Here is a 25,484-nt window from a genome sequence, read left to right as displayed (position 1 = left end):
CTTGAAGTAGGTGAGATGGAATAGAATTAAGCGGACAAGTAGTAGGATGATTAGAAAGGATGAGTTTGGAGACTTCTGCCTCAGAGAGTGAAGAGAAGGATGTGAATTATTGTATGTTTGCTGGTGAGATGTGCTTGATGTATTGTGATGTGGAAAATTGTGACCGGATGTTTTTTAATTTTATTTATGTAATTTAATATAATTCAGTACAGATTATGCCAAAGCAACTTTACAGTACTAAACAGGAAAATAGTTTATCAATAATGCAAAATGACAATAGCAAAAACACTCAATTTTAGGCAGTTTATTTAATTAAGTGATGTCATCATCCAGCTCAGTTCAGTTTAATTAGCATCTGTGCAATCAAGTCGATAATATAGCTGGATATTAAGGCCCAATCCCAATTCTATTTTATACCCCTTGACAGCGGCAAGGAACCAAAACTACAGAATGGATAAAAACTTGGAGAAACCATGATCAGTCAGGGGCCCAGTTCTCAGGCCAGACAAAACCAGCAGTTCAATTGCAGGCTGCTGCAATGTGACATTTGGGCAGAGGACTCATCTGGTTTCTGTAGTTTTATCCCAGTCGGCGTCTAGACTGTGTGGGATTCTGGAGTGTTAATGGTACTCGGGGGCCATTCCCATTTAAACAGCAGTGAGGAATCTGCCATCTGTGAAGAGTACACGTCATCAGCAAGACGACTCTGCTCCTCAGTGAATAAATTCTTCCAGTCTCCGACTTTACCTTAAAAATAGTATTGTAGTGTTTAGAACATTGAAACATTTTTTTTTTTACTTAAAATAATCAATATCCTTGGCAGAACTATTTGATTTTCCAACTAAATTATGCATGTCATTCTAAAATATTATGTTTTGCTTATGTTAAAATATGTGTTTAAATTCCATTTTCAATTATCTCATCATCACAGATGATGATACTAATCACTGAAACAAACATAAAAAATACATTTACATACCTTTCCTCATGAACTTGCCCTTGCTGTGGTCCATGATCTCCTGAGTGATGAGATTGTAGTTCACCATGGGATTTTCCTTCATGCTATTGAAGCTAGAGTGCTTCTGACTAAGGATCAGCTCATCCTCAGTTAAAGGACACTGCAGGAAATGGCTCACCTTTTGAATAGACCCTTGAAGATCCTGATAAAATTGAAAAGTTGCAAACTGAAACAACTTCTGTAAGTTCTTCTGAATGTGATCACCAAATTAATGAATTCAAATAAAGTTTTCCTACCTGACACATTTCCTCATACGTGATGTAAAGAAAGTTCTGAATATCTTTTTTGTGACTGGTCCAGCCCTTGACATGATCAAACCAAGAGCCATAATGCACTGATGAAAAAAAAATTAACCATCAATTATTACATAATAGGAAAAAAGTAAGCGGCATATCATAAAATTGTTAAAAACTTAAACTGGTAACTCTTGACTTAATAATGAAAACATCAGCTAACCTGCACCCTTCAAGAAATCAGTCAGAAAATCTGAGAAAGTCCCTGGGTCAGGTAGAAAATTGGCCATCTTGTGGAAGTGATAGTATGAAACAGACACATCTTTGGGATTTCTGGCTACATATATAACCTGAGGAAAGGCAAACATTTGTCACTTGCAAGCAAATTTAACAAGGAAATTATAAAACTGTATAAACAATTTGTGACTTGCCCATCTGCTTACCTTTGCTTTGGAATGTTGCAGGGCCGGTGCTAGCAGGTGGTAAGGCAGATGTGTAGTAATAATACGAGGCCCGGTAGAGGCTTTTAGAATATCAGCGGCATAGTACTGCTCAAGCCATGGTGCACGAGCCCAGTTGGCCGTAGTTTGGGCTACAGTTGGGTCCCCTTTACTCAAAACTAGAGTGATGATTTCCTGCATCCATGTGGTTCCTATAAATCAAGGTATTCAAAAGAAGAAAAAAAATTATTCTGGAAAGACACAGATAATAACTTGCCTGAAAAAAGAAGTAGCTTAATACTTACTACTTACAACTAAAAATAAATAAATAAATAAATAAATAAAGTAGCTTACTGCACAAAATAAGGTAAATAAAACATGTAACCCAAATAAAAATTGTCTTTTAAAAGAAGGACTAAAGATGAACACAAAGAAAATGCATTTCAGTATTACCTGATTTTGGGTAGGTGACAATTACAGTATCTGTATCTTGAAAATTGAAGTTGGTCGCATAATTCAATGAGTCTTGAGTATGCATGTGCCCAGGAAACATAAGACTGTGAAAAGTTTCGGTGACATCTAGTCGAGCCATATTTGTATGTGTGAATCAATGTCTGCAAAGAGTAATATTAAACAGACAGTCTGATGATCTGACAATGGTTTTAAACTGTCAGCCTATATAGGAGGAGAAAACGGAAGACTGACATCACAAACTGATAAGCTGAAAGGGGAAGTACACAAGCATGGGACACAGAAATTACCTGAGAAACCAGTTACCAAGTAAATTCCAGATCAAACCTATGGCAAAGGGATTTGTTGTTTTCCGTAATATATAAGCAAGGTTTTTTTTTTTAAAGCACATTATATTATCATCATTAATGTTGGTAGATTTGTTTTCCTTTAACCTTGTTCATCTTTGACCTTGAGTCTCTCAAATCGATCAGTGGCAAACTTACAATACAGGTTGGTTATCTGATGACAAAAAATTTGTTTTCTTTTTTTTTTTCGTGGCAATTTTTCACCTTTAAATATGGTTTAAACCCATAAAAACAATTTATGCATTTCAAGAAATTATGATTTTTGTTTTTGAACTTTTTTACCTCTAAAATTATAAAATTACTCAATTGACTTCCATGCAAAATATACTTATTTTTAAGATTAGTAAGTTTTTGTGAAAAAATATAGTAGAGAATATAATAAAGAGTATGACTATGATTAAAATTCAAGATTATAGCAATCTATTTTCAAATAAACATGTATTTTATTATCCAAACACATTCTATAAACATCACTCTCTGGTTTACAACTAAGAATTTTGAGGACTCGTGCATTAAGTATGCATCTGTATAATAACTTTTATTCTGAGCAGATAGAAATAAATAGAAAAATAGCCAACATAAACTAAATATTACAAACATCGAAAAAAACATGTTTAAATGTATCTTTATTATAACAAATTTCTCTTAAGTTACACAATTATTCACACTTCATTCAAAACACTTTTGTTTTTACATATTTAATAGAGAAAAAACACAATTTCATTGTTCTCATAAAGTACATAATAACTCATTACTCATTAACACCTCAAATGTCTACAAACTGTGATAAACAGTCCAAGAGAGACAGAGAGAGAGAGAGAGAGAGAGAGAGAGAGAGAGAGAGACCAGATGGACTACAAGAACGCTAAAGTTTTGCTCTACAACCGGTTCAATGCAAAGTGACAGATAGACACTGTTGGGAACGTTACTTTAAAAAAGTAATTACTTATAGTTACTCACTACTTGTTCCAAAAAGTAACTGAGTTAGTAACTGAATTACTCTATAATAAAAGTAACTCGTTACCAGAGAAAGTAACTATTTGCGTTACTGTAAAAAAAAAAAAAGTTGCTATATGTCAAATAATTTTTTTTTTTTCAGCAATTTTCACAAATCAGTTGAAATAAATAGAACAGACAGGTGTTCGTACATAACTTTCGAGATTTATTGCACGTCAACAGACAGCAAGAGTTTTATCCTGCACTCTTTGTAAGAAAAGTGTTTTTGGCCACTAGCTTTGTAGATGCGTGTGTCACACATTACATGCACGTTCTTGCCTTTGACTACAATGAATTTAAAGTAGTGCTTATATCTCCACCTTGAAAATGCCAACTTTTCATCGGATTGCTCCTGACTCGCCATTTCTCCTGCTGCTGCGAATCTCTGTGTAGCTGTTGCGTGTGTGTGACTGTGTGTGTTTGGCGCCGCTGGCGCGTGTGTGTAAAAACACTGGCTCTGATTGGCTACCATGAAACACATGACTCTGCCTTAGCCAATCATAATCGCTTATCTCGTTATTAACCCACCTGCTCACTCGCTGTGTGAGCCAGGGGTGCGTTCGGATTGCATATTAAATCAATGCATAGTAACGCACCGCATTTAACGTTCAGTAACGTTAACGGCGTTGTAACGACGGGAAACGTAATTAGTTAGATTACCCCGTTACTGAAAAAATAACGTCATTACCTAACGCCGTTCTTTTAAACGCCGTTATTCCAAACACTGCAGATAGATCAACAGCTGACAGGCTAAACCAGGCAAACCACTAAAGCAGACTTAAAAGAATGGGCCACATTCTGCAAAACCTCTGCTGTTTTTAAGATTATGTCACAAATAACAACCAGAAAGTCTAATAAATATTATACAAATATTCTGCATGGCAGAGACAGCAGTTAACAACAAGCAGACGGTACGGTGTCATATATATGTGAAAAAACAGCATTTAACCTTATGAGGAATTTGGCACTCCAAACGTGACTTTGCGCTCTGGAGTGATGTCCTGAACATTAATGTGATCTAAAACGTCTCTGTGTATGGCACCCTTTTAGCTTAAATTTTTCCAACGTTACTTGTCGTAATTGCATTTCTACTAGTAAGAATTAAATTAGAGAGCTCTATAATTCAATTATTATGTAACAATTCCCCGGAACACGTGGGAACTACACAAATAAAACAAAGGGAGGACGAATAAGTGTATAAAGGAGATCGCATAAACCACATTAAATAGCCAAACAAATTGTATTTATTATACATTCAATTTCACAGCAAACAAACCCCGAAATATATATATATATATTAAGGATCTGAAAAAAAGTTCAGATCGGTCTCATCGGTAATGTCTTTATATTCCGGCAGCTCTAATCCACCCAGCGCTGGGTGATGTACATGATCTTTAGGAAGTATTCCATTCACAAAAACAAACATCAAAAAGAGAGAAAAAAAAATTATATATATATATACTGCCAAAGAAGGTGTCATACAATCCCGTAGGGAAAACACAGCCAAGAGGAAAGGTACTCCTTTTGCCAAGAGGAAAGGTACTCCTTTTGTCCGATCATTGGATTGAAAGAGACTTGTGAGCGACAGCGCTCTAGTATGCCAGCATTCTATAAAGAAAAACAAATTTCCCATTTCCTGTTACCGACGCCACGGCACGTGACCACGGAGCGCGAGATGATTCTCTCGATACAATAGTTCTGGATCAATCACAGCAATACCATAGGGAGAAAACAGTACACGGGGAGAAAGCAATCAAAAATAACTAACAGACCATTGCAATAGGTACCCGCAGCTATAAAAAAAACTTCTCCTTATGTGGCGGTGCTACATAGATCCCCCTCCCCAGCCAACGACATCGGAGGCGAACGTCCATACCAGCACTTCAGGTTAACCACATTTATATTTTCTGTTTTAAGTGGGTCTTCCCATTGCACTGTGTAATTGGTTGTGGCACTTTAACTCTGGGTGTCGGTACTGGGGTTATGGGAACATGAACCCGAGGAAATGGAGTTAGCAGGAGGTATTCTTGAGTGATAAGGGGTACTAGTTAGTCATAGCTTTTTTATTTTATTTTCCCACTTGGTATCTCTCCTTATCAAACAGTCAGCCACAGTCCTTTCCAACTTCTCTAAGCTGGATCGGAAATATTCCTCTGTCTGCTAGAAAAGTGTCCACTGCCTCTATGAAACTCTCCCCCCGATTAATAGTGCTTTCAACAGACTGTTTGAATTCATGATTGTACTTTTGAACTCAGAGCCAATAAATCCACCTTGAAGTTTGCACCACATTAATGGTCCCGTTTTTCACGCTTTATTGAAGCTTTGTGTTTACAGTGTGCAATATAACATTTGTTCATGTTTCGCGTGTAAAAAAACACAGTATTTTTCACACAATTCACCTATCTGTATACCGCTGTTTTCACTGTCATAAAAATGGGCTGATGACTTCCTTGTTCTATAAAGTTCTTCCTTCAGAAATACGTAACAAGTTCTGATTGTGCCAACGGTTCCTGTGTTGTGATTCGACAGCAGCTGAGTGCGCGCTGCCCTCCTTGAAATGCGATTGGGCTAGTTTTGAGAAGCAAGTGGGCAGGAGCATGTGCTGGAGATGTACTTATAATCAAAGGAGCGTTTTTACTGACGAGATGCGCATGAAAATCGCAGTCGATTTTTTTTGCACAACCCTGACATCTAGTTAACAAAGGTAAACAGCGTTGCCCTTTGTGTAATAAGTTACAGAAACTGTTAAATGCACCAACTTAAATAATAAAATACACTTACCGGTTGTGGTCCATAAACAACACCTTCTCCAGACAAAGAGGGAACTGCTCCATCTTTCAAGAATAATCTTTGTGCGAATCCGGCTTTAAACTGATTGAGATTGAGGAAGCTGTCCTCAGCAAAATGTGCTGCACATAGTTTTACATGTGGATTATAATTTTCGGGAACCGAGGTAAACATGAATTGTAACCATTAATCTCTAAGTACGGCGTCCCTGGGAAGGCCAAAGAAAGGTGATTGGACTCCGAGATGAAAATAACAGCGTTTCGATGACATGGCGACAAACACAAACGCAACTCTTCCTCTTCTCTGTCGGAGCGCAACAAGACCACGCCCCCTTTTTGTGTATTTATGTGGGCGGAGGTTAGTCGAAAAACTGTTTTAGTGACATCATTACTGCAGGAACTAGAGGGATGTAGTCCAAATGGGTCGTTTTTTGTAGGCGAATTCTGTTAAATAAGATATCTCGCTTGGCATTGAACTTTGAGCTTTAGAATTTTACAGATATTATTTATACTCTAACAACAACATTACACACTAACTAAAGTTTAAAACATGCGATCACGATGAACGGGACCTTTAACATTCATTACACAGCTTTCATTATCCTCCTCATCAGTTTCCTCATTATCAGAAATATACAGTGAACTCAACATAGATGAGATTTCATCAGTAGGATTATGTCTAGTGACAAAAGGGCCTGCTGTGAAATACATAACAGGGGTATCATCTGGGCTAACCCCAGATTCAAGGACATTTTGTTACACATTGTTATTAGGATCAACCGCTACAACTTTGGTATTTACATCAAGATACAATTCAAGCTTGCAATACAGGTTGGTTATCTGATGACAAATTTTTTTTTTTTTTTGGCAATTTTTCACCTTTAAATATGTTTTAAACCCATAAAAAAACAATTTATGCATTTCAACAAATTATGATTTTTGTTTTTGAACTTTTTTACCTCTTAAAATCATAAAATTACTCAATTGACTTCCATGCAAAATATACTTATTTTTAAGATTAGTAAGTTTTTGTGAAAAAAATATAGTAAAGAATATAATAAAGAGTATGATTATGATTAAAATTCAAGATTATAGCAATCTATTTTTAAATAAACGTGTTTTATTATCCAAACACATTCTATAAACATCACTCTCAGGTTTACAACTAAGAATTTTGAGGACTCGTGCATTAAGTATGCATCTGTATAATAACTTTCATTCTGAGCAGATAGAAATAAATAGAAAAATAGCCAACTTAAACTAAATGTTACAAACATCGAAAAAAACATGTTTAAATGTATCTTTATTATAACAAATTTCTCTTAAGTTACATAATTATTCACACTTCATTCAAAACACTTTTTTTTACATATTTAATAGAGAAAACACAATTTCATTGTTCTCATAAAGTACATAATAACTCATTACTCATTAACACCTCAAATGTCTACAAACTGTGGTAAACAGTCCATGAGAGAGAGAGAGAGAGAGAGAGAGAGAGAGAGAGAGAGAAAGAGAGCAGATGGACTACAAGAACGCTAAAGTTTTGCTCTACAACCGGTTCAATGCAAAGTGACAGATAGATCAACAGCTGACAGGCTAAACCAGGCAAACCACTAAAGCAGAATTAAAAGAATGGGCCACATTCTGCAAAACCTCTGCTGTTTTTAAGATTATGTCACAAATAACAACCAGAAAGTCTAATAAATATTATACAAATATTCTGCATGGCAGAGACAGCAGTTAACAACAAGCAGATGGTACGGTGTCATATATATGTGAAAAAACAGCATTTAACCTTATGAGGATTTTGGTACTCCAAACGTGACTTTGCGCTCTGGAATGATGTCCTGAACATTAATGTGATCTAAAACGTCTCTGTGTGTGGCAAGCCCTTTTAGCTTAAATTTTTCCAACGTTACTTGTCGTAATTGCATTTCTACTAGTAAGAATTAAATGAGAGAGCTCTATAATTCAATTCTTACTAGTAACAATTAAGATTTGAGAGCTCTACAATTGCATTAGAGAGCTCTCTAATTCAATTATTATGTAACAATTTCCCGCAACGCGTGGGAACTACACAAATAAAACAAAGGGAGGATGAACAAGTGTATAAAGGAGATCGCATAAACCACATTAAATAGCAAAACAAAGTGTATTTATTATACATTCAATTTCACAGCAAGCAAACCCCGAAACAAGATACAATTCTTTGTGTGTGTGTAAAGGCTCTCAATGACACAAACGTGTACGATATATATATATATATATATATATATATAAAGGATCTGAAAAAAAGTTCAGATCGGTCTCACCGGTAATGTCTTTATATTCCGGCAGCTCTAATCCACCCAGCGCTGGGTGATGTACATGATCTTTAGGAAGTATTCCATTCACAAAAACAAACATCAAAAAGAGAGAAAAAAAATTATATATATATATATATACTCCCAAAGAAGGTGTCATACAATCCCGTAGGGAAAACACAGCCAAGAAGAAAGGTACTCCTTTTGTCCGATCATTGGATTGAAAGAGACTTGTGAGCGACAGCGCTCTCGAGCGCCAGTATGCCAGCATTCTATAAAGAAAAACTAATTTCCCATTTCCTGTTACCGACGCCACGGCACGTGACCACGGAGCGCGAGATGATTCTCACGATACAATAGTTCTGGGTCAATCACAGCGATACCACAGGGAGAAAACAGTACGCGGAGAGAAAGCAATCAAAAATAACTAACAGACCATTGAAATAGGTACCCGCAGCTATAAATAAACTTCTCCTTATGTGGCGGTGCTACATAGATCCCCCTCCCCAGCCAATGACATCGGAGGCGAACGTCCGTACCAGCACTTCAGGTTAACCACATTTATATTTTCTGTTTTAAGTGGGTCTTCCCATTGCACTGTGTAATTGGTAGTGGCACTTTAACTCTGGGTGTCGGTACTGGGGTTATGGGAACATGAACCGAGGAAATGGAGTTAGCAGGAGGTATTCTTGAGTGATAAGGGGTACTAGTTAGTCATAGCTTTTTTATTTGATTTTCCCACTTGGTATCTCTCCTTATCAAACAGTCAGCCACAGTCCTTTCCAACTTCTCTAAGCTGAATCGGAAATATTCCTCTGTCTGCTAAGCTAGCGTCCACTGCCTCTCTGAAACTCTCCTCCCGATTAATAGTGCTTTCAACAGACTGTTTGAATTCATGATTGTACTTTTGAACTCAGAGCCAATAAATCCACCTTAAAGTTTGCACCACATTAATGGTCCCGTTTTTCACGCTTTATTGAAGCTTTGTGTTTACAGTGTGCAATATAACATTTGTTCATGTTTCGCGTGTAAAAAAACAGAGTATTTTTCACACAATTCACCTATCTGTATACCGCTGTTTTCACTGTCATAAAAATGGGCTGATGACTTCCTTGTTCTATAAAGTTCTTCCTTCAGAAATACGTAACAAGTTTTGATTGTGCCAGCGGTTCCTGTGTTGTGATTCGACAGCAGCTGAGTGCGCGCTGCCCTCCTTGAAATGCGATTGGGCTAGTTTTGAGAAGCAAGTGGGCAGGAGCATGTGCTGGAGATGTACTTATAATCAAACGAGCGTTTTTACTGATGAGATGCGCATGAAAATCGCAGTCGATTTTTGCACAACCCTGACATTTAGTTAACAAAGGTAAACAGCGTTGCCCTTTGTGTAATAAGTTACAGAAACTGTTAAACGCACCAACTTAAATAATAAAATACACTTACCGGTTGTGGTCCATACACAACACCTTCTCCAGACAAAGAGGGAACTGCTCCATCTTTCAAGAATAATCTTTGTGCGAATCCGGCTTTAAACTGATTGAGATTGAGGAAGCTGTCCTCAGCAAAATGTGCTGCACATAGTTTTACATGTGGATTATAATTTTCGGGAACCGAGGTAAACATGAATTGTAACCATTAATCTCTAAGTACAGCGTCCCTGGGAAGGCCAAAGAAAGGTGATTGGACTCCGAGATGAAAATAACAGCGTTTCGATGACATGGCGACAAACACAAACGCAACTCTTCCTCTTCTCTGTCGGAGCGCAACAAGACCACGCCCCCTTTTTGTGTATTTATGTGGGCGGAGGTTAGTCAAAAAACTGTTTTAGTGACATCATTACTGCAGGAACTAGAGGGATGTAGTCCAAATGGGTCGTTTTTTGTAGGCGAATTCTGTTAAATAAGATATCTCGCTTGGCATTGAACTTTGAGCTTTAGAATTTTACAGATATTATTTATACTCTAACAACAACATTACACACTAACTAAAGTTTAAAACATGCGATCACGATGAACGAGACCTTTAACATTCATTACACAGCTTTCATTATCCTCCTCATCAGTTTCCTCATTATCAGAAATATACAGTGAACTCAACATAGATGAGATTTCATCAGTAGGATTACGTCTAGTGACAAAAGGGCCTGCTGTGAAATACATAACAGGGGTATCATCTGGGCTAACCCCAGATTCAAGGACATTTTGTTCCACATCGTTATTAGGATCAACCGCTACAACTTTGGTATTTACATCAAGATACCATTCAAGCTTACAATACAGGTTGGTTATCTGATGACAAAATCTTTTTTATTTTTTTTTTTTTTTTTGGCAGTTGTTCACCTTTAAATATGGTTTAAACCCATAAAAAACAATTTATGCATTTCAACAAATTATGATTTTTGTTTTTGAACTTTTTTACCTCTAAAATCATAAAATTACTCAATTGACTTCCATGCAAAATATACTTATTTTTAAGATTAGTAAGTTTTTGTGAAAAAAATATAGTAAAGAATATAATAAAGAGTATGACTATGATTAAAATTCAAGATTATAGCAATCTATTTTCAAATAAACATGTGTTTTATTATCCAAACACATTCTATAAACATCACTCTCTGGTTTACAACTAAGAATTTTGAGGACTCGTGCATTAAGTATGCATCTGTATAATAACTTTCATTCTGAGCAGATAGAAATAGATAGAAAAATAGCCAACTTAAACTAAATGTTACAAACATCGAAAAAAACATGTTTAAATGTATCTTTATTATAACAAATTTCTCTTAAGTTACACAATTATTCACACTTCATTCAAAACACTTTTCTTTACATATTTAATAGAGAAAACACAATTTCATTGTTCTCATAAAGTACATAATAACTCATTACTCATCAACACCTCAAATGTCTACAAACTGTGGTAAACAGTCCATGAGAGAGAGAGAGAGAGCAGATGGACTACAAGAACGCTAAAGTTTTGCTCTACAACCGGTTCAATGCAAAGTGACAGATAGAGCAACAGCTGACAGGCTAAACCAGGCAAACCACTGAAGCAGAATTAAAAGAATGGGCCAAATTCTGCAAAACCTCTGCTGTTTTTAAGATTATGTCACAAATAACAACCAGAAAGTCTAATAAATATTATACAAATATTCTGCATGGCAGAGACAGCAGTTAACAACAAGCAGACGGTACGGTGTCATATATATGTGAAAAAACAGCATTTAACCTTATGAGGATTTTGGCACTCCAAACGTGACTTTGCGCTCTGGAATGATGTCCTGAACATTAATGTGATCTAAAACGTCTCTGTGTGTGGCAAGCCCTTTTAGCTTAAATTTTTCCAACGTTACTTGTCGTAATTGCATTTCTACTAGTAAGAATTAAATTAGAGAGCTCTATAATTCAATTCTTACTAGTAACAATTAAGATTTGAGAGCTCTACAATTGCATTTAGAGAGCTCTCTAATTCAATTATTATGTAACAATTTCCCGCAATGCGTGGGAACTACACAAATAAAACAAAGGGAGGACGAACAAGTGTATAAAGGAGATCGCATAAACCACATTAAATAGCAAAACAAAGTGTATTTATTATACATTCAATTTCACAGCAAACAAACCCCGAAACAAGATACAATTCTTTGTGTCTGTGTACACTGTCAGAAATAGGGGTACAGCAGGGGTCCATTTCTGTCCCCCAAGGTACAATCTACACTAATGTACCCCATAAGGCTTATTATTGGACCTCAAGGTACATATATGTACCTTTTTGAGGGTCAAAAAGGTACATATATGTTCCCAAGCATTAAAAGGTACATATATGTACCATTTCTTTGAAAGGTTAAGGTACAATATCAAGAGCCAGCCTTGATTGGCTGCTTGATTTTCATTTGAAAAGAACGTCCCGTTCGCAGTCTTTCTTTTGGCAGAGACGAAGTCATAGATAGCATGGTTCTTACAGGGCTTTCAGTAAAATCAGCAGTGTAATATTTGCAGTGTTAAAAGTCATTAATTGCCAAAGAGTTTAATTAAAAATCTACAGTGTTAAATAGTAATCATGTTCAGTGTTGTTATGTGGTGTAATTTCACTTTTACACTAAAAGTGCGGAATAAAAAACAAAACAGCCGAATTGCCACGGATTGTATGTTTTTCTCCTACATGTGACGTGCCGGGCTGCGTATGAAAGTGAGTTAAAGGTTACGTAGGTGAAACTGTAAATCTGTCAGTCTTTCAGTTTCCTTCGGTGTTCACTGGCAGAGCTAGCATGTGCTTTATCAATTCATATGGCATCCTATTTTGGGTTGAATAATGTCCCAAATGCTTCCAGATATACAAGGTTACGTGTTAATGGAGAAATATGTCTGAATCTATCTATAGTTTCTTTTCACATTATAAATAATAAATAGATAAATTCTTAACAAGTAATGTAGTACACTGTTCATTTTAAGATGTCTTATTACTCATGTTACTCATTAAAATTATGTACAAATGTAATACTTGAATAAAAGTTGTAAAAATACAAATGTATTTAATAATCAGATTAAATAAATACTTAAATTGTTTCCGGCCTCCATGTGAATATTGCACAATGTTTCATTTAATTGACCCTAGAATGAAGGCTATATAAAAAAATAAAAAAATAAAGTTTATGATTTGACACCTCTTTTATAGACAGTTCTCATCATACTCATAATTAGGGGTAATCACAATTGTTTCACCACATTTACTTCTTTAAATAACTGAAATAACTGTTTTTATCCTTTTTACAATAGAACTGGCCCAGACTTCTGCAGTGTCAAGTGAAAGAAGCTCCTGTGAGTCTGGTGACTCTGAGTGTGAGTGATGGAAGACCTTCAGGAAAGGAGCAGAATGATGAAGATGACGCCGAGAAGTGTGAGTCTGTCTCATTTATATGTTATTCTGTGTACAGTAGAAATTTAAAACGCACAAATGAATATGAAAAATTTAAGTTTAACTAGGCAGGCACACAATTTTAGTTTATGTTCACACCTGGAATTTACTAATTACTAATTTAAGATATCAAACTGCAAAAAGATAAATGGTAAGTTGGCCCAAAAATGGAAAAAGTGTCATAATTTCTCACTCTCTGTGAATCCAAACCTGCAAGACTTGCATTCATTTTCAAACACAAATGGAGATATTTTCAATGAGATAATTTCCTTCCACCAAATTTTCTGAAGAGACTCTTTCACTTTACAATGAACAGAATTACTTTTTTTTTTAACATTGATCAGGGAACATAAACAGAAAATGTGGACTAAACCACATTATACATATAAATTACTCATCTTTATGGATCTCTTTATGAAGTATTAAAGTGGTAGTTAAGGGACAGAAATCTTATATTCTATTAAAATATCTTCAGTTGTGTTTCAAATATAACAAAAGGCTGAGTAAACTGATGAAATGTTTATTTTTAACGAACCCTGTAATAAAAGTATATGGCCATATGTGTCACCCAAGATGTGTGCTATTGCCAGGTTGTGAACAGAGCCATAGTGTGTCTACACAATCAACTGAGTAGAATGGTTCCTGAGAGAGATGTTGTCATTAATTGTTGTTTTGTTGTTGTCATTTTTTTTTTCTTTCTTTACAAGAAGCCAAGTTCCTGCTTCTCCCAAGACCTTCAAGGACCCAATTGACCTCTGAATCAGCTGTAAAGGAGGAAGAAACTGATTGTCTAAGGTTAGACTATATTTTAGAATAAGAATATCTATATTTTTGCTGTAACTGTAGTCTGTGTTCACTCATTTATTTTATTTTTTTGCTGATTTTGTCATATCTGTTATCTAGAATGGGACAGCGATACTGCATCCATTGGTCTCCTACTTCATTTGATTCCCACATCATCGCAAGGCTGCCAGGGACTTGGAAAAATGTCATCCTGTCAAGCTGAAAAACATCTTCAAAAAGGTACATTTGGACATTTCTGTCACTACCTATTGTCTGCCTCAAAATATTGCCAGATGGCTGGTATATGAAAAACACAATTAATATAAATAAAATCAGTTGGAGAGCTGACCTTGAGTGTTACTTTTGTCTTTTATCTGCAGGCACTAACAAGAACAGCTTGATGCAGAGAAAAGACCACACAGTCATACCTGCTCGCTGATGGGACAACGAGGAACATCATTCATGGATGCTACACAACTCAAATCTACACGTCATATTTGTTCACGTCTAGGTAAATTTGATGATGTTGTGTTTTATTAACTATTTTATGTTTCTGTGCAACACTTAATGAATGTAACTAATTAACCTCTAAACATCTGGTATATGCTTTAAAGTTGCCAGTTTGCCCATTTGTTCAATAAATGATGAAATTTATACATCTGTCTGAAGACTCTTGATTTTATGTCTAATCTTGTACATTATCTTTATTTTTAACATAATTAACATTTTATTTGTTTGCACTGAAAAGAGGACTTAATTAATTACACTTAAAACAACCCCAGTGGTGTTAAATACACTTACTCTGTAGATGATCGTTTATATGTCACAGTTAGACATTGTTTAAAATTAAATGTGAAAATGAAAAGGATTGAATAAATTCAGATTTTAATTCTGTGTGTGTGTAAATTATATATATATATATATATATATATATATATATATATATATATATATATATATATATATATATATATATATATATATATATATACATATATATATATATATACATATATATATATATATACATATATATATCATATCAAGGATTGTACCCTGTCGAAGCCAATTTTGTACCCTTTTTGAAGGGTCCATTTTTGTACCGTTAAATAAAGGTACAAAATTGCCACCACAGGTACAAAACTCGTCTCTTAAGGTACAAATCACAAGGGTACAAATGTGTACCCTATGCCAAGGGTACAAAAACTGTACCCTTGAGGGTACAGCCCCAGTGACAAGCCATTGTACCCCTAAAGGTACAATTATGTACTTTCTTTTCTGAGAGTGTAAAGTCTCTCAATGTCCCAACCGTGTACGATATATATATTTTATAAGTATATATATATATACTTTATATATATATATAAAGGATCTGAAAAAAAGTTCAGATCGGTCTCACCGGTAAAGTCTTTATATTCCGGCAGCTCTAATCCACCCAGCACTGGGTGATGTAGATGATCTTTAGGAAGTATTCCATTCACAAAAACAAACATTAAAAAGAGAGAAAAAAAATTATATATATATATATATATATATACTCCCAAAGAAGGTGTCATACAATCCCGTAGGGAAAACACAGCCAAGAAGAAAGGTACTCCTTTTGTCCGATCATTGGATTGAAAGAGACTTGTGAGCGACAGCGCTCTCGAGCGCCAGTATGCCAGCATTCTATAAAGAAAAACTAATTTCCCATTTCCTGTTACCGACGCCACGGCACGTGACCACGGAGCGCGAGATGATTCTCACGATACAATAGTTCTGGGTCAATCACAGCGATACCACAGGGAGAAAACAGTACACGGGGAGAAAGCAATCAAAAATAACTAACAGACCATTGCAATAGGTACCCGCAGCTATAAATAAACTTCTCCTTATGTGGCGGTGCTACATAGATCCCCCTCCCCAGCCAACGACATCGGAGGCGAATGTCCGTACCAGCACTTCAGGTTAACCACATTTATATTTTCTGTTTTAAGTGGGTCTCCCCATTGCACTGTGTAATTGGTAGTGGCACTTTAACTCTGGGTGTCGGTACTGGGGTTATGGGAACATGAACCGAGGAAATGGAGTTAGCAGGAGGTATTCTTGAGTGATAAGGGGTACTAGTTAGTCATAGCTTTTTTATTTGATTTTCCCACTTGGTATCTCTCCTTATCAAACAGTCAGCCACAGTCCTTTCCAACTTCTCTATGCTGGATCGCAAATATTCCTCTGTCTGCTAAGCTAGCGTCAACTGCCTCACTGAAACTCTCCTCCCGATTAATAGTGCTTTCAACAGACTGTTTGAATTCATGATTGTACTTTTGAACTCCGAGCCAATAAATCCACCTTAAAGTTTGCACCACATTAATGGTCCCGTTTTTCACGCTTTATTGAAGCTTTGTGTTTACAGTGTGCAATATAACATTTGTTCATGTTTCGCGTGTAAAAAAACAGAGTATTTTTCACACAATTCACCTATCTGTATACCGCTGTTTTCACTGTCATAAAAACGGGCTGATGACTTCCTAGTTCTATAAAGTCCCTCCTTCAGAAATACGTAACACATTCTGATTGTGCCAGCGGTTCCTGTGTTGTGATTCGACAGCAGCTGAGTGAGCGCTGCCCTCCTGGAAATGCGATTGGGCTAGTTTTGAGAAGCAAGTGGGCAGGAGCATGTGCTGGAGATGTACTTATAATCAAAGGAGCATTTTTAAAATCCATAACAGGGGTATCATCTGGGCTAACCCCAGATTCAAGGACATTTTGTTCCACATTGTTATTAGGATCAACCGCTACAACTTTGGTATTTACATCAAGATACAATTCAAACTTACAATACAGGTTGGTTATCTGATGACAAAAAATTTGTTTTCTTTTTTTTATTTTTGGCAATTGTTCACCTTTAAATATGGTTTAAACCCATAAAAAACAATTTATGCATTTCAACAAATTATGATTTTTGTTTTTGAACTTTTTTACCTCTAAAATTATAAAATTACTCCATTGACTTCCATGCAAAATATACTTATTTGTAAGATTAGTAAGTTTTTGTGAAAAAAAATATAGTAAAGAATATAATAAAGAGTATGACTATGATTAAAATTCAAGATTATAGCAATCTATTTTCAAATAAACATGTGTTTTATTATCCAAACACATTCTATAAACATCACTCTCTGGTTTACAACTAAGAATTTTGAGGACTCGTGCATTAAGTATGCATCTGTATAATAACTTTCATTCTGAGCAGATAGAAATAGACAGAAAAATAGCCAACATAAACTACATATTACAAACATCGAAAAAAACATGTTTAAATGTATGTTTATTATAACAAATTTCTCTTAAGTTACACAATTATTCAAACTTCATTCGAAACATTCAATATATATATATATATAAGAGTTGAAGTTGATCCAGCAAAGACCCAAGCCGTAACCCAATATCCTCCGCCCTAAGAAGAAATATAAATAGGGGTGGTGCTAGCGCAGTGGATAAGACACTTGTCTTTGGTGTGAGAGACCCGGGTTCGAATCCACTGTGAGACACCAATGTGTCCTTGAGCAAGACAGTTAACCCCTAGTTGCTCCAGAGGTGTGCGACTTCTGATATATGTGGCAATTGTAAGTCGCTTTGGATACAAGCGTCAGCTAAGTGAATAAATGTAAGTGAATAAATGTAAATATATATATATGGATCAGTCTCACCGGTACTGTCTTTATATTCCGGCAGCTCTAATCCACCCAGCACTGTAGATGCTCGTTAGGAAGTATTCCATTCACAAAAACAAACATCAAAAACGAGAAATATATATATCGGCACGGGGCGCGAGATGAATCTCGCGATACAATAGTTCTGGGTCAATCACAGCGATACCACCGGGAGAAAACAGTACACTGAGAGAAAGCAATCAAAAACAACTAACAGACCATTGCAATAGGTACCCGCAGCTATAAATAAACTTCTCCTTATGTGGCGGTGCTACATATGCGAATGTCCGTACCAGCACTTCAGGTTAACCACATTTATATTTTCTGTTTTAAGTGGGTCTCCCCATTGCACTGTGTAATTTATTGGCCCCAATATTTTTTTTTTTTGCCGGTCCCTCCCACTTGGGCGCTAGCTTGACAGTTTATTGAGAGTATGAAGCTGATGAAAGAGAGTGTTTTCTGATCCAGACTAGATCTCCCAAGTGAAACTGTGCATCTTTCCTACGGGTATTGTAGTATCTAGCTTGTCTGGCTTGTATTTTCATCCTAGATTTTACTTCTTCTGCTATGATGTTTTGTCTGTCCAATAAGTTATATGAGGGTTGATCGGGGGCCGTTGCCCTATGCACCAATCTACCCAGCATCTACTCCGCTGGTGTTTTTCCAGTGGTCTCTTGGTAAGCGGTGTTAATGGCAAACCGAACTTCTGGTAACCATTGGTCCCACAACTGATGATGTTGGCCCACATATGAAGCAATCATTGTTTTTAATGTCCGGTTTACTCTTTCTGTCAGGTTTGTCTGTGGATGGTAACTGGTTGTGAGTTTTTGGATACTACCCCAGGTTTTACACAGCTCAGCCAGAAGCTTGGAGGTAAACTGTGCGCCACGTTCGGAGATTATGTATTTCAGCACTCCCCACCTGGTAAAGATCTCTTCCTTAAGAATTTTCTAAATTTTTTGCGTCTTGCTGTTTCTGAGCAGGAACATCTCTACCCATTTAGTGTAGTAATCCACTACAACCAGGAGATAAGCATTAAGTTTTTTGCTGGAAGGGAAAGGTCCCATCAAATCCACTCCCAAAGTGTGCCCTGGCTCAGTCACCTGTGTGTAAAAAAACACTTGGTTTGGTGTTATCATGCTTGTATTTCTGACAAGTATCACAGCCTTTGACGTACTGCCAGACATCCCGATGTACTGTTTGCCACCAAGGCACATCTAAAATCCTCAACAGGTTCTTTAATCGGCCCAGATGACCTCCCAGAGGATTATCATGAAAGTAGTGAAGAAACCCAGGTATTAAAGGTCCCGTTTTTCGTGCTTTTTTGAAGCTTTGATTGTGTTTACAGTGTGCAATATAAAATGTGTTCATGTTTCGTGTGTAAAAAAAAAACAAAGTATTTTTCACACAATTCACTTATCTGTATACCGCTGTTTTCACTGTCATAAAAATGGGCTGATGTCTTCCTTGTTCTATGAAGTCCCTCCTTCAGAAATACGTAACGAGTTCTGATTGTGCCAGCGGTTCCTGTGTTGTGATTCGACACCAGCTTGGTGCACGCTGCCCTCCTGGAAACGCGATTTGGGCTAGTTTTGGAGTAGTTTTGAGAAGCAAGTGGGCAGGATTTGTTTTGAAAACCTGGCAATCCTGATCTGAACGCACGTGCTGGAGATGAACTTCTAATCACAGGAGCGCCTTTACTGACGAGATGCGCATGAAAATCGTTGCCCTTTGTATAATAAGTTACCGAAACTGTTAAACGCACCAACTTAAACAATAAAATACACCTACCAGTTGTGGTCCATAAACAATGCCTCCTCCAGACAAAGAGGGAACTGCTCCATCTTTCAAGAATAATCTTTGTGCGAATCCGGCATTAAACTGATTGAGATTGAGGAAGCTGTCCTCAGCAAAATGTGCTGCACATAGTTTTACATGTGGATTATAATTCTCGGGAACGGAGTTAAACATACATTGTAACCATTGATCTCTAAGTACAGCATCCCTGGGAAGGCCAAACAAAGGTGATTAGACTCCGAGATGAAAATAACAGCGTTTCGACGACATGGCAACAAACACAAACGCAACTCTTCCTCTTCTCCGTTGGAGCGCAACAAGACCACGCCCGCTTTTTTTGTGTATTCATGTGGGCAGAGGTTAGTCAAAAAACTGTTTTAGTGACATCATTACTGCAGGAACTATAGGGATGTAGTCCAAATGGGTCGTTCATGAGATTCCGGTGTCAGAATAGCACCCAATCCCACCTCACTAGCATCCGTATGAACCTGGAATGATTGATGGATGTCAGGCTACATTAAGATTGGTGGGTTTTGCAATGCTTGTTTGAGGGTATCAAAGCTGGCTTGGCATTCGGGTGTCCAGTCCCATCTCACTCCCTTCTTTTTCAGGTGATTTAAAGGTGCAGTGATCTCAGCAAAATGGGGTATGAATTTGTGGTACCACCCTGCCAACCCCAAGAAACATTATACAGTTGTAGGGCGGAGGATACTGGGTGAAGGCTTGGGTCTTTACTGGATCAACTTTAACTCCTTTTGCTGAAACTCTGTGTCCAAGGAATTTCAACTGCTTTTTGAAGAAGTGAGATTTTTTCATATTTCCATGGTAAGGTTTGCCTGGGTGAGTCTCTGGAGTATGATGTTTAAATGTTGAATATGTTCATCTTGGGTTTTTGATGATGATGTCATCAATGTAGACAAAACAGAATTTTGCCCTCAACTCTGCCAAGAACCTTTCCATCAGTTTCTGGAAGGTGGCAGCGGCATTCCGTAGCCCATACGGCATAGATCGTAATTGGAATAGCCCTTTGGTTGTGATGTTACTGGGAACAACAGGAGGATTAAGCACTGTGGTTCTGGGAGTAGACACTGGGGAAACTTATATGTTGCATTGGCAGATCTTGTTAGTGGCACTTTAACTCTGGGTGTCGGTACTGGGGTAATGGGAACATGAACAGAGGAAATGGAGATAGCAGGAGGTATTATTGAGTGATAAGGGGTACTAGCTAGTCATAGGTTTTTTTATTTGATTTTCCCACTTGGTATCTCTCCTTATCAAACAGTCAGCCACAGTCCTTTCCAACTTCTCTAAGCTGGATGGTAAATATTCCTCTATGTCTGCTAAGCTAGCGTCCACTGCCTCTCTGAAAATCTCCTCCCGATAATAGTGCTTTCAACAGACTGTTTGAATTCATGTTCCACTGATTGTACTTTTGAACTCAGAGCCAATAAATCCACCTTAAAGTTTGCACCACATTAACATTCATTACACAGCTTTCATCATCCTCCTCATCAGTTTCATCATTATAAGAAATATACAGTGAACTCAACATAGATGAGATTTCATCAGTAGGATTACGTCTAGTGACAAAAGGGCCTGCTGTGAAATCCATAATAGGGGTATCATCTGGGCTAACCCCAGATTCAAGGACATTTTGTTCCACATTGTTATCAGGATCAACCGCTACAACTTGGGTATTTACATCGGGCTCCTCCATAACTAAATATTAAACAATAGTACACAACTAGAATGTCCCCGTACTGGCCACCACAATGTAACAATTCCCCGAAACGCATGGGAACTACACAAATAAAACAAAGGGAGGACGAACGAGTGTATAAAGGAGATCGCATAAGCCACATTAAATAGCCAAACAAAGTGTATTATACGTTCAATTTCACAGCAAACAAACCCCAAAACAAGATACAATTCTTTGTGTGTGTGTGTGTAAAGTCTCTCAATGTCCCAAACCGTGTACGATATACTATATATATATATATATATATAATTGAAGTTGATAATATAGTATATATATATTGAAGTTGATCCAGCAAAGACCCAAGCCGTCACCCAGTATCCTCCGCCCTAAGAAGAAATTACTCCAGCCTTCAGTGTCACATGTAACATCCAGTCTATCACATGATCATTTATAAATCATTCTAATATTCTGATTAATTATGAGTGTTGGAAACAGTTCTGCTGTCTAATATATTTGATGAATAAAAGGTTAAAAAGAACGGCATTTATTCAAAATAAAAAAAAATCTAATAATATATATTCTAATAATATATTTTCTTTACTATCACTTTTTTATCAATTTAACACATCCTTGCTGAATAAAAGTATTGATTTTATTTAAAAAAAGAAGGAAAAAAAATACTGAAAATTACTGTGTATATTGTTATTACAAAATATTTATATTTTAAAAACAGCTTTTTTTTTTTTTTTTTTTTTTTTTTACTTTTTATTCATCAAAGTATCCTAAAAAAGTATCACATGTTCTGAAAAAATATTAAGCAGCAGAACTGTTTCCAACTTTGATAATGAATCGTCATATTAGAATAATTTCTAAAGGATCATGTGATAATGATCCTAAAAATTCAGCTTTGCATCACAGAAATAAATGATAATTTAAAGTATAATAAATTTAAAAACAATTATTTTAAATTTTAATAATATATCACAATATTAAATTTTTTTCTGTATTTTCTGTACCTGCAGCTATAAATGAACTTCTCCTTATGTGGCGGTGCTACAATTACTATTACTAATTATTATTATAGAGTAGAGCTGTAGTCAAGTCCAGCTTTGTTGAGTCCAAGTCCAGGACTAGTCAAGACCGAGTCCAAAGAGGTTCGAGTCCAAGTCAAGTCCAAGTCCAAAAGTTTCGAGTCCAAGTAAAGACCGAGTCCTGGAGGGCCAATGTACTGAAAAGTTTAGCTCAAACTGGCCTTAACACACCTATCTGGAAGTTTCTATTGTGTCTAGTAAGAGCTTGATTAGCTGGTTCAAGTGTGTATAATTAGGGTTGGAGCTAACAGGGGCATTACACAAGATCCTGGGCCCTATGCATAGGCAGTCCTGATGGGCCCCCATGCCCCCCACCCATGAAATATCCAGGTAAAATAAAATATATTTCAGATTCATACTTTTCAAGGGCCCTCTCTTCCTTTGGGGCCCTGGTAATCAGTACTGGTTTTACCCCCAGTCCGACCCTGGGAGCTAAACTCTAAAGGACACTGGCCCTCTTGAACAGAGTTTGGAGCTGTAAGATCAAATTATTTTTATGTACTTTATTTACATTTTATTTACTTTATAATGATGTTGCTGCTGCTGACATTATGTCTGTGGTCAAAAATTTAAATGACTGATGCCTTGGCACAGTGCACACACACATGCAAAGCTCCGGATATGACAAATTTGCGCTGTTAAGGCTAGAAGGGATACGTTTGGCTTTACTGGGCATGCGCACAGAAATACAGCAAATTTTTTGTCATACTGTATGAGGGCTTGCATAGACTAGTCGGCGCTCTCGAAAACTATCGACTACTCCAGCATGCATTAACCATAATGCATACACAGAGGTGGAAAGAGTACAAAAATATTCTACTCAAGTAAAAGTACCATTACATTAATGAAATTTTACTTAAGTACAAGTAAAAGTACCAGTCTAAAAATCTACTCAAGTAAAAGTAAAAAGTAGCTCATTTAAAATTTACTCAGAGTAAAAATTACTTAGTTACATTTTAACAGTGGGAGGAAGTCAAAATGGGACAGGCCAAGGGTGTCAAACTCAGTTCCTGGAGGGCCACAGTCCTGCACAGTTTAGATTTAACCCTAATTAAACACACCTGATCCAGCTAATCTAATCATTTAGGTTTATTTGAAAACTACATGATATGTGTGCTGGAGCAGGGTTAGAACTAAACTCTGCAGGGCTATGGCCCTCCAGGAACTGAGTTTGACACCCCTGGGATAGGTCTATTAATCTCAAACTAGTTGTTTTTAATTAAAGGAATCAGTTATTTAGAATAATAAAACATTTGGGCTGTTACCAGCAAATCAGTATCAACAAACTCATCTTTTAATGCAGAGGAAATGCAGAAGATTCATTGGAAGTGGCATTTAGATGTATTACACTGTTTAGTACAGGACAAGAATGCATTTAACCTGCAGTTACAAATGCATGAATAATGTTTTGATATAAAAGACATAAAATGTTGAATACTCATTTGAAATGATAAGAAATTAATTATTTTAAAAAAATCAAAAGATACTTTAAATGTGAAATTAAAATGGCCAGTATGTGTCAGCAAGTCACTGTTAATAAGTGAGTCATTGCGACTGAACCGAATCATTTAAACGGTTGATTCATTCAGGAACGAAACACTGTCACGTTGCTCAGAGACGCAAAACTGTGCTTTGGTGGCTGTGTTTGGAATTATTTTCTGTTGTAGAAATAGAGCTAAAAAAGGCAATATGGTGTCTAAAACGCAAGTCTCTTAATTAACTTGTTTACTGAACTGTTATATATATATATATATATATATATATATATATATATATGTATGTATATATTCATGATGATTTTTGGAGGAAAAGATGGCATTCTTTGTGTGATTTTTATTTAATATATGAAATTATATAACTATGTGAATTTTCTGCCCCTATATCTTTAATTTTGTGATCATTCTAAATGCATTTTAGGAGACTGAATCACACAGTGAAAGAACGCACTATAAATGCGCGCGCACATCATTAAAACAAAAATAGCACACTCCTCACCACGGTCTTTTTAGCCAATTTTTGCAAAACCTCTTGCTAAAATGTCAAAGCTTCATTTTAACCACCAATGCAACGATGCAATTATTTAGCTTACCTCTACATTCTTGCGAAGGGTTGATGTCTTGTCGAGATTTTATAAGCTGCTAGTTTGGTCTTCCTAGGAAAGTACAGCTTACACTGCATAATAGAGCATACATATGGCCAGGGGTTCACTTCATTTCCTTCGAGTTAAACTTCAGAATATGACGGGGTTTCGTTTTCAGCGGTGTCTGCACCACTAACGCCTGTTTTGTCCGTCTGCATCTTTCTTGTGACTTTAGCGCCAGTTTGCCCGCCTGCCCATTATTTACTGACGTAGTTTCCAGGGATCGATTTATTTTTTTTATTTTTATTTTTTTACTCAGTAATTAATGTGTTTTAAAATGTAGCGAAGTACAATACTTCAAACAAAATATACTTAAGTAAAAGTAAAATTACACATTTAAAAAATTACTTTAAAAAGTATTAGTACACAAAAAAGCTACTCAATTACAGTAACGCGAGTAAATGTAATTCGTTACTTTCCACCTCTGTGCATACAGAAGTGTTTGCAAATACGACGTGAATTTTAGGATAACAATATTGTGTTGAGCTGTTACTTTCTATGACCTTATCTATGTTGCATGTAAAAAATAAAATATGTAATGTAATAATTAGGGTTGTGCCTGAAGCAGAATACCTTATTCGGATAATGGCTTAAAAAACGAATAACGGACAAGGAATATTTCTGCCTGAGTACTCTGCTGAAGCTGGCACAGTCTGGTGTTTAGTAGATAACAGTTGAGTCATGGGATCAGCACAATATTATACACAGAATGTGCGCATTGAATTGATTCAGTCATGTTCAAATGATCACTTAAAGTTTGTCATGTCATCTCTC

At 36.4% G+C, this 25,484-nt stretch overlaps 2 protein-coding genes across 2 annotated transcripts in view; both read right to left on the bottom strand.

Moving 5' to 3' along the window:
• LOC132109802 (microtubule-associated tyrosine carboxypeptidase-like) overlaps positions 1-25,484 on the bottom strand; it is a 383,617-nt gene that overhangs the window by 309,733 nt on the left and 48,400 nt on the right. The gene's annotated exons all lie outside the window — the stretch shown is intronic.
• On the bottom strand, positions 471-2,750 carry LOC132098117 (sulfotransferase 2B1-like). Its single transcript, XM_059504267.1, has 6 exons — positions 2,145-2,750; positions 1,695-1,903; positions 1,475-1,601; positions 1,255-1,352; positions 980-1,160; positions 471-747 (listed from the first exon to the last, which is right to left on the bottom strand). Exons 1-6 carry the CDS (start codon positions 2,281-2,283, stop codon positions 596-598), a joined length of 906 nt encoding a protein of 301 aa, XP_059360250.1. The 5' UTR covers positions 2,284-2,750; the 3' UTR covers positions 471-595.

The sequence above is a fragment of the Carassius carassius genome, chromosome 2 (assembly GCF_963082965.1).
Source record: "Carassius carassius chromosome 2, fCarCar2.1, whole genome shotgun sequence".
Taxonomy (NCBI): Eukaryota; Metazoa; Chordata; class Actinopteri; order Cypriniformes; family Cyprinidae; genus Carassius; species Carassius carassius.
Note: the sequence above shows the minus strand (reverse complement) of the source record. Positions and strands in the feature narration are given on the sequence as shown.

Coding starts and splice junctions, on each gene's coding strand:
- LOC132098117 (XM_059504267.1), bottom strand. CDS start 2,283: ATGGCTCGACTAGATGTCACCGAAACTTTTCACAGTCTTATGTTTCCT. Junction 1,904..2,144: donor TGTCACCTACCCAAAATCAG/GTAATACTGAAA, acceptor CTTGATTTATAG/GAACCACATGGATGCAGGAA. Junction 748..979: donor GGGCAAGTTCATGAGGAAAG/GTATGTAAATGT, acceptor ACTATTTTTAAG/GTAAAGTCGGAGACTGGAAG.